The following is a 9221-nucleotide window of genomic DNA, read 5'->3' as shown; positions in this document are numbered from 1 at the left end:
CAGCGGGGCACTCGGTCTTGCTCAGCGGATCAAGCCAGGGGGCTGGAGAGTGACTTTTTCTTAGGGCTTCCAATTGCTCAAGACACAGCTTACTACAGCTCTTCCTGAGCCAGCAAACACATTCTACCAAGTCTCCTGCATATGACTGTGAGTAGGTTGTTTCTTGGTGAATTAGCCCCTTGGTGTTCACACTGAACAGAGAAGGAAAATGTTCCTTTTTCTCCCCCCAAGCAAAAGGATGTAGAAAGCATCCTCAAGGGCTTGTGCTTAATATCTTCAAGGCAGAGAACAGGTGTACTGCCTTCTAAATGTCAAGGAGCCCTGGACGAGCTGTGTGCCCCCATTGTGCAGCATTCTTTGGTCCAGGGGATGTTTCAGAAATTCTGAAAACAACACCACATTGCAAACAAACACTCTGCACTTGGAGAAGGGAGTTTTGTTCTCCAGGTCAGGGCAGCTCGCACCAGCCCCTTTGTCCTTCAGGGAAGGGATAATCATTACCACGGTTCCTACAAGTCGCCGTGTGTGATTATTTCAAGGGCACTTGACAATTTCACCACCTGTGCATCCCCAAGGACTTTGTGTGCATGAACACGGGCTCCTGTGTTTCCGCAGCCTGTGGATGTGGTCCATTGGAATCAACTGAACAAAATCAGACCTGTGATAGGGGCCCACGATCTGAGCTAGAGTCAACCAGGTGCCAGGGAGGCGGAGGGCCCTGGTGAGGGAGGTCATGTGCAGAGCCACTTGTGAAGGCTGATTCATTTGGCTCGGTGGGCTCTGGGGAACCAGGGCACGTCCAGCCCTCACCTTACCAACAATCCTGCTGTGCCACGAGCGATGTGAGTCTGTAACAGAGCCCAGCAGCTCACCACAACTGTGTTAGGCCCTGGAACGTTGTCTCCTTAACCTCCACAACATCCCTACGAGGAAGAAACTACTGACCCCATAACATATGGGGAAAGTGAGGCTTTGAGGGATCACACAGCAGGAAAGCGCCTCAGCTGGATCCACACTGGACTCATCTGCCTCCAGAGCCCGGGCACTTCACAGCTGTGCTGTCCTTGGGGTGGTAACACCAACGCTGATCCTTGCACCCATGTTGGAAGGACCCACTTTCGTGGACCAGTGTCTGCTCTCAGGCTCCAAGTCACACTCGGCAGTGTCACCACCTGGCCATGTTGCAATGTCACAGGCGGGAACCTTGGGTGGTAGGAAAACGACACAGCTCTTGGGGAGAAGCGTCCTCTGTTGCTCCTGGTGTGTCAGGCTGGTTGGGGACCTGCTTCTCCGATCTCCATTTACTCTTTTCTATTGAGGTGACATTCACATAACTTAAAACCAACCCTGTTCAAGTGTCTAATTCAGCCGCATTTAGTACACTCATAGTGCTGTGCAACCACCACTCCTATCCAGTTCTAAAACATTCTCACCCCAAAAGGAACCCTGACCTATTACACAGCCACGCCATTCTCTCCTCACACAGCCCCTGCCAACCACTCATTCTTCTGTCTCTGTGGATTTTCTATCAGTGGAATCACAGAGCATGTGACTTGGGTCTGACTCCTTTCACTCAGTACTACATTTTCAAGGTCCATGCACGTGGTAGCATGTCGATACTGTCTCTTTTATGGCTGAATAATATTCCATTAGATCATGCCTCTTAAAAGCGAAGTAAGAGGTAATGCGGTCTCAAAGAAAGAGCATTGACTCAAGAATCTGTGAAACTTTCATTCTTCTCATGGGATTATGATTATCCTTCTGCATCAGACAGACCGACCTGGGTGCACATGTCACCTCCTCCGCCATGTGGCCTTACTTGAGACACCTAATTACTCTGAGCACCAGCATCCCTGCCCATTGGATAAGCGTAAGTGACCGTCCCTAACTCACAGAGCTACAGTAGTAGCAAAAGAGGAAAACACATATCCAAAGTTTGTCAAATTGCCTAACGTGCCATCACGGTACCTAAGAAGATACCTAGTTTCTCCACTTATTGGTGGGAAAACTGCCCCACTTATGTATATAAGTTGGGAACTCACCTGTACACGGCAGATGTGTGCCTGAGTTGCCCATGTAAATTAAAAGAATCAAATCCCCTATTCACTAAGCAAAGAAATTCTTTTTTTTTTTAATGTGTATTTATTTTTGAGAGAGAGAGAGAGAGCATGAGCATGGCGGGGGCAGAAAGAGGGGGAGACACAGAATCTGAAGCAGGCTCCAGGCTCCCAGCTGTCAGCACAGAGCCCGACATGGGGCTCGAACTCACAAAATGCAAGATCGTGACCTGAGCCGAAGTTGGTGTTTAACCGACGGCGCCACCTAGGTGCCCCAAAGCAAAGGAATTCTTAGGTGGACAAAAACTATTACTGAAGAAAATCTGCTCTAAGTTCCGTGGGTGGGTTAGCCACCTTTTAAATGAACGTTTTCATCCCAGAGTCCAGCACAATTCTTGGCTCAGAATAGGCACCGAGCATAAGTGTTTGTGTAGGCATCGGCAAAGAAGGAAGAGGTCTTACACCGGACATATTTCGAGGAACGTTCTCCAAAACCCCTGGTTCTCAGACAAATGGTAACTGGCAGCCAAGTTACAGGAATAAGTATCCTTGTAGTCAATCCAACAATAATCCTCTGGGGGTGGGCAGTACTGTGGCTTCTGGCTGCAAAGTCATCATCTCTGAGGAGCAGTGCTGATAATGGGTAGGCAATGGATGGCTCAAATCACAAACTCAGACATGGTGAATGAGGGCTGAGCAGCGTTTACAATGAGGTGAGCCCAGCCATAGGGCTCACTTGGGCCCAGTCCATCCATGTTCTCTCTTCTGTCACTGGAATACTTAAAAAAAAGAAAACAAAAAACAAAAAAAGAAACAAACAAAAAAACAATAACAAAACCAAAACCCTGCCAAACTTAGTTATTGCTCACGCATGAAGGATCCAGAGCAGAGACAGTCTCAATTAGAGGTGACTTTCAAAAAGCCCTTGGGTTCAAAACCAAGGATCTACTGGGACACCTTCTACCATCACCCAACGCTGCAAAACACATTAAAGAATGCTCGAGGCGGTTCTGGAAGATAAGTGGCCTGTATTTCATTCACTCACAGAGCAATGTGATCTGCGGGATTTATACCAGTGATAATCCATGCACAGCGTCACCTTCCCTCCAATCCCAGCACCATAATCCCAGCAAGCAGTGACCGGGTCCCCTTATGGCAGAGCTCAGGTACATAATAAAGGGAAACAGGAATAAGGAAAAGTATCAGTAACTGAAAAGTAAGGAACATGTACCTAGAGGTGCAAAACACACAAAGTACAACAGGAAAAAAGACTTTCTGCAAGCCTACTGCAACAGGAGATGGGTCAGAACTCATCGGAGCGCTGAGGGCAAGAAGTGGAGGGGCTGTTAGTGCTAGGGGCTGATGGGAAGTCCTGGGGGATCGGTGAGGGCTTGTTGATGGACGGGAGGTGTCCGGCATGCGGAGTCCTTCCTGAGTCCACGCATGTCTTCTTGTGTGACTGGGCATCTGTGTTTGACACCTAGAGCCCATCAGCGTCAGGTCCCCACTCTCTCCAGAAGATGCCATCACAAAGGTCCTCCAGCAATTATTTTCCTGGGTTGGAAGGACATCCATCTCCGTGGGGTAGGGAAAGCATTTACAATGATGACCTGTCTGAAGTAAACTCTCTAAGAGAGGTCCAGTGGCTAGCGCCATGAAGAAGCCTGTCCACGGTTCAGTTGAGGTGACCATTACAGCCACGTTGGCCAAGGGCTTCTGAAACCCTGCTCCCGATGCCAGGGGCCTCTCAGAAAAGGGCCTTCTGAGACTTTTCGGCATGGGCAAAAGTGCTGCGGTCTGGAAAGCCCCAACAAAATTTCTGAATTTTGAATTAAATTTTTGAAAGCAAAACATCACTTTACCAAACTGTTTACCTCTCTGACGCCCCCCTGAAAGACTGAGTGGAGACCCAGTTTCTTCATTTCCTGAGATTTAAATAATGCTACAAGCCCGGGCGAAAGAAAGATGTCCAGATACTGACACCAGTGGACACACGGCATCTCTCAGATATTTCAAAATACTTCTAAAGGCTAGTGAACTATATTGGGCAGAATGAATACATAAGCATCGCCTTTGCGGCTGAGAGCCAGCTCCTGAAAGCCTTCTAGCATCATCAGTATTTAGCATTGATGGTCTTTGGTGGGGCTTTCCGGACAGCAATTACCAATTCTGGAAAGCGAGACACACTGCCCCCTAGCCACACTGCGGACAACACAGCTCTGCAAACAGCCACACGAGGGAAATCCTCCGAAGTCACCAGAAGGCAAGAGAAGCAGTGAGTGCCGAGGACAAAAGGCAGGTTTGGGACAGGCTGCGTGTCTTCTGCTGTTTGGACTTCATGCTGAAGGGGCACCAATGGGGCTAATTCCCCGAGGAGCTGCACGTACCCATTGCCATTTGGCGTGGCCACTTCAGTGTTCTCAAAATCAGGAGATTTTGCGTAGAAATCAGGGTTTCCAGGTTCTCGTGGAACAGCACAGGGATCAGAGGGGGTGCACGCTTCGTGGCCTCACGGTCTCTGCACACCTCTGTTTCCCTCACCTGGTCTCCTGTATGCACAGGCTGGATGTTTGCACAATAATCCAGCCCTAACTTGGTGGCATTAAATGACACCAACGATTTATTGCTGTTATTAATTCTCACAGTTCTGGGGATCAGCTGGAACGAGCTGGGTGGTTTTCACTTGGGGTTCCTTAGGCGGCGATGGTCCCACAGTGGCGGGCAGTGGAGAGAAGCTTCCTCACTTACATGTCATGATTGACAGCCATCCTCCACTGCAATCTCAGCAAGGGCTCTTTGGGGGAAGGTCCGCACTTGTGTTCTGCAAAGCCAGGCTTGCAGGAAAGCAACTTGGTTCTAAGAGTGAGTAACCTGATAGACGGCAGGGATGCTCTATTCACTTTCCTAAATGGGCCTCAGTGTCAACCTTGGCTGTATTCCATTAACGACCAACAAGGTCCTCGACCACCCACGTGAAAAGGAAAGGGGCGTCAGACCCCTCCACTGACTAATGGGAGAAATGAAGAATTTGGGGCCTTGTCTCGAAACCCCTGTGGTCGTTCCTCAGGTCACAAATAACATATATTCCTCCCACACGCCAAATCCACGCACTGTCCCCCATACCTGTCGAAAGCTGTTATCATGCATTAGGCTCAAGCTGGAGGCCAGGACCCTGACCTCAAATCAGGTCCAGCTTTGGATGAGGCTGCTCTTGGATCACTCCTCTGGTCCAGCTCTCTTTGCAAAGACCCCTGATCATGCCCACAGGAGGCACGGGGCCACCACCCCCTCTGCTACGTTCCTGTTAATAGGGTGATGTGGCGGGCCATGGAGGCAGGCTGCCCGGTCCTGCTGCCTTCAGTGGCTGTCCCCAGTCCCTGGCTCTGCCTGCGGGCTCCCAGTGCAGACCTCCCAACTGTCCCTCCCTGGCATGAATATATAGCTCACATCTACAGCAGCTGGTTTCTCTGTTTGCTTCCTGAGCCAACATGTTTGGGATTCAAAACCTTCTTTTCTTTTTTTTTCACTGTGTCTTTTCCTGTTAGTCCTCGTGGGCAGCATTTCTGTGCACAGAATGCTCTTCAATACCCTGCACATCTTTTGTGAAACTTATTGGAGTTCATGCCATTTGACAGAAGCCATGCCTGGAAATCTGAGCTGAGGCGGCCTGGTTACGATGCCCTGGGGATGGCTGGGGACACGACAGTCCAACAGGGAGGGCCTGGGAGGCCGTGGTCTGTGCAAAGGGTCTTTAATCTTTCTGCGTCCCCAAGGAAATTTTAAAGTCAGATCCATGGCTGTTTCTTTACACCATGATTTTGAACAACAGACTCCCGGGTTTGGTTTCCCTGGAAGCTATAGCTTGAGTTGAGATTTGTGGGCTCTCTGAGAGGGCTGGGATGAGAAAGTACTGAATCTGGGACGCACCGTGTCCCGATTCCTCTCCATCTGATAAATTATTTTAAAAGCTCATCTCTTCCTTCACTCCTCTGACTACAGTCAGCTGGAAAAAAAACATGAGGGTTCCTGTGAACACACGGCCTGAAAACTCACTTGGTAAAGAACTGCACTAACCATTTTCTGTTTTCTATGAGCAAAGATGCTGGCCACGCTTTCTGGGACAACATAGTAAGGGCCTTCTTCCTGCTTCCAATCTCTCTTTATGCCGCCCTGACAGTCTCCTCTAGGCTCTCTGTCTCCCTCATGCCACACCAGGCTGTTTTATTGAAATACATACTGTACCTTATTTTTAAGGGGTGCACTCTGTTGGTTTAATGCAGGATATATTGTGAAATGATCACCACAGTCAAGGTGGTTAAAAACCCCAACATCTCACGATTAGGATCACGTGTGTGAGGCGAGGACACTTAAGACCTAGTCTCTTAGCAAATTTCAAGTGTACAGTATAGTACCGTTAACTGTAATCACTATGTTGTTCATTAGATTCCTAGAATTTATGCATCTTTTTCTTTAATGCTTTTTTTTAATTTATTTTTGAGATAGAGAGAGAGAGAGAGAGACAGAGTGCAAGTGGGAGGAGGGGCAGAGAGAGAGAGGCACAGAATTTGAAGCAGGTTCATACAAAGAAGGTAACTGTGGTGAAGAGGAAGGTACTTCAGTGTAGAAACAATGACATGGTCCCTGGGTGGCTCACTTGGTTAAGTGTCAGACTTCAGCTCAGGTCATGATCTCAGTTTTGAGTTTGACAGGCTTTGTGCTGACAGCTCAGAGCCTGGAGCCTGCTTTGGTTTCTCTCTCTCTCTCTCTCTCTCTCTCTCTCTCTCTGTCTGTCTCTCTCTCTCTGTAAATACTAAATAAACATTAAAAATGAAGCAATGATACTTTTTGCCACATTCATTATTACGATGTTACAAAGAAACCTTCTCTCTGTCTTAGAAGAACCAGTTGGCTGATTTATTAAGGGGGAACATATGCTTTCAAAGTTAAAGGTTCCGTATTCAGAAGATTACAGGGGAAGGAAGAAAGAAAACTCACATCAAAATGGGCAAGAAAATTGGGTCTCCTTGACCAGACTATGGATTTCATGAAAACAGGGTCAACATGTGACACATGTGTGGGTGGCAAAGTAGATGTCACAGAAGAAAAAAAATTAGTGACCCAGAAGACACAGTGATACCAGCTCTGAAGAATGAAACACAGGGACTAAAAACATTCAAAACATAAAATGGAGTATTTAGCTACCTAATAATTTTAAGAGCCTAGAATAAGAAGCAGTTCGAAGAGAAACATATTTGAAGAAATGATGGTGAAAAATTTCTAAATTGGATGAAAACTATAAACTCCCAGATGGAAGAATCTCAATTGCCCTGAAGCACAAGAAACATGAAAACCACACAAAGGTACAGCATAACTAATTTCTTCAAAACCAGTGATGGAGAGAAAAATCTTAAAAGCAATCAGAGATTCTAGACTAAAAATAGCTCAGAGGTTCATCGTCTAAGTTGTAGTTAACAAAGAGCACAGGTTCAGAGATGGGGATGTTATCTAGGAATGAAAAAGAGAAAACTTCAGATAAATGTACAGATTGTGGTAGAATCTTTAAAAACACACCCAGTTGATGGGACACCTGGGTGGCTCAGTTGGTTGAGCATCCGACTTCAGCTCAGGTCATGATCTCATCATTTGGGAATTCAAGCCCCGTGTCAGGCTCTGTGCCGACAGCTCGGAAACTGAAGCCTGCTTCCTATTCTGTGTCTCCCTCTCTGTCTTCCCATCCCCTGCTCACGCTCTGTCTCTGTCTCTCTCATAAATAAATAAACATTTAAAAACTTAAAAAATAAATAAATAAAAACACACTAAGTTGAGAAAAAGACACAAGATATTTTCAAAAGCAAAAAAAAAAAAAAAAAAAAAAAAAAGCATTCAGGGAACAAAGAAACATTCCATAAACAAGAACAAAGGTAAGTCTAAAGACCCCAGGGAAGAAGACAGCAGAGAGCATCTCCACTGAGGGAAAACAAACACAAGCCTGTCCACTTAGGATACTAATCAAAACAAACGTATATTTCAAAAGTGAAGCTGGAATAAGGACACTTTATGTGTAAAAGGAAGGCTGAAAGGATTTGTGATGAGCAGACCTGGTACACGAAATAGTAAAGGAAGTTCTTCGGGAAAGAGGGAAATGATAATAGATGGAAACAGGGATTTATGTGAAAACCAATGAAGGCCACAAGTGGGGAATAAGTGAGAAAATATATATTTACTCATTATTCAAGTCTCTTTAAGAGACTTTTAGCTCCTTAGAGAAGAATAACAACACTGAGGCGTGGTGTTTGTAACACACGCGGAGGAAAATACACAACAACAATAGCACAGAATCTGAAACTCGACCTGATTCACATCACTTACCCAGAAATGAATAAAAATGAATCGTGGGTAGAAAATATAAGGCACAAAACTAAACTTTGAAGAACTATACTAGGGGAGAAACACTTGGGGATTTAGGGTTAAGCAAAGATCTGGGCACCAGCATAATTTGGTGGACTTCATCCAAATTAACCACTTTGCCCTTCAAAAGGCCCTGTCAAGATAACAAAATGACAAATTAGAGACTGGGACACATATTTTCATATTATATTTCCAACAAAAGCCTTATTTTAAACTATATACAGAATCTGTGAAAATCCAATTGGATTTAAAAAATCCAATTAAAAGCTGAGTAAAAGATAGGAACAGACATCTCACTAAATAGGATACAAAGATGTCATATCAGCCCATGAAACAATGTTCAACCTCTTTTCCACTAGGGAAATGGAAATTAAAAGCATACTGAAATTCACACCATCAACACAACAGAAATTTTAAAAATAGTGAGTACACCAAAAGCTAGTAAAGATTTGGAGAAACTGAATTGTTCCTACATTGCTGGTGGGAATTTAAAATGGTGGAGTTACTCTGGAAAATAATTAGAAAGTTTCTTTTCAAATTAGTGATGGAATTATCAAAGATCGAGCAACAATACTCCCGGGAAATAATTCTAAACTTATGTTCATGTAGATACTTATAGACACAATTCATAGCTTTATTAGCAACAGTCAAAAATGGGAAGTTACCTAAATATCCTTCAGTGGGTTAATTGTTAAACTAACTGTGGTATAGCCATACCATGGAATATTACTGGGAAATAAAAAAAAGGAATACTAG

At 45.5% G+C, this 9221-nt stretch overlaps 1 protein-coding gene across 1 annotated transcript in view; it reads left to right on the top strand.

Moving 5' to 3' along the window:
* Positions 1-3711: 3711 nt before the first annotated feature.
* LOC145715274 (coiled-coil domain-containing protein 71L-like) overlaps positions 3712-9221 on the top strand; it is a 187890-nt gene continuing 182380 nt past the window's right edge. The window contains exon 1 of the mRNA XM_081794939.1: positions 3712-3741. Coding sequence (XP_081651065.1) covers positions 3712-3741 — 30 coding nt within the window. The remainder of the gene's footprint in view (positions 3742-9221) is intronic.

This window comes from Panthera onca, assembly GCF_046562875.1.
Source record: "Panthera onca isolate mPanOnc1 chromosome Y unlocalized genomic scaffold, mPanOnc1 haplotype 2 h2.ChrY_unloc_4, whole genome shotgun sequence".
In the NCBI taxonomy this organism is placed as follows: Eukaryota; Metazoa; Chordata; class Mammalia; order Carnivora; family Felidae; genus Panthera; species Panthera onca.
The sequence above is the reverse complement of the archived record's forward strand: the minus strand, read 5'-3'. Positions and strand labels throughout refer to the sequence as shown.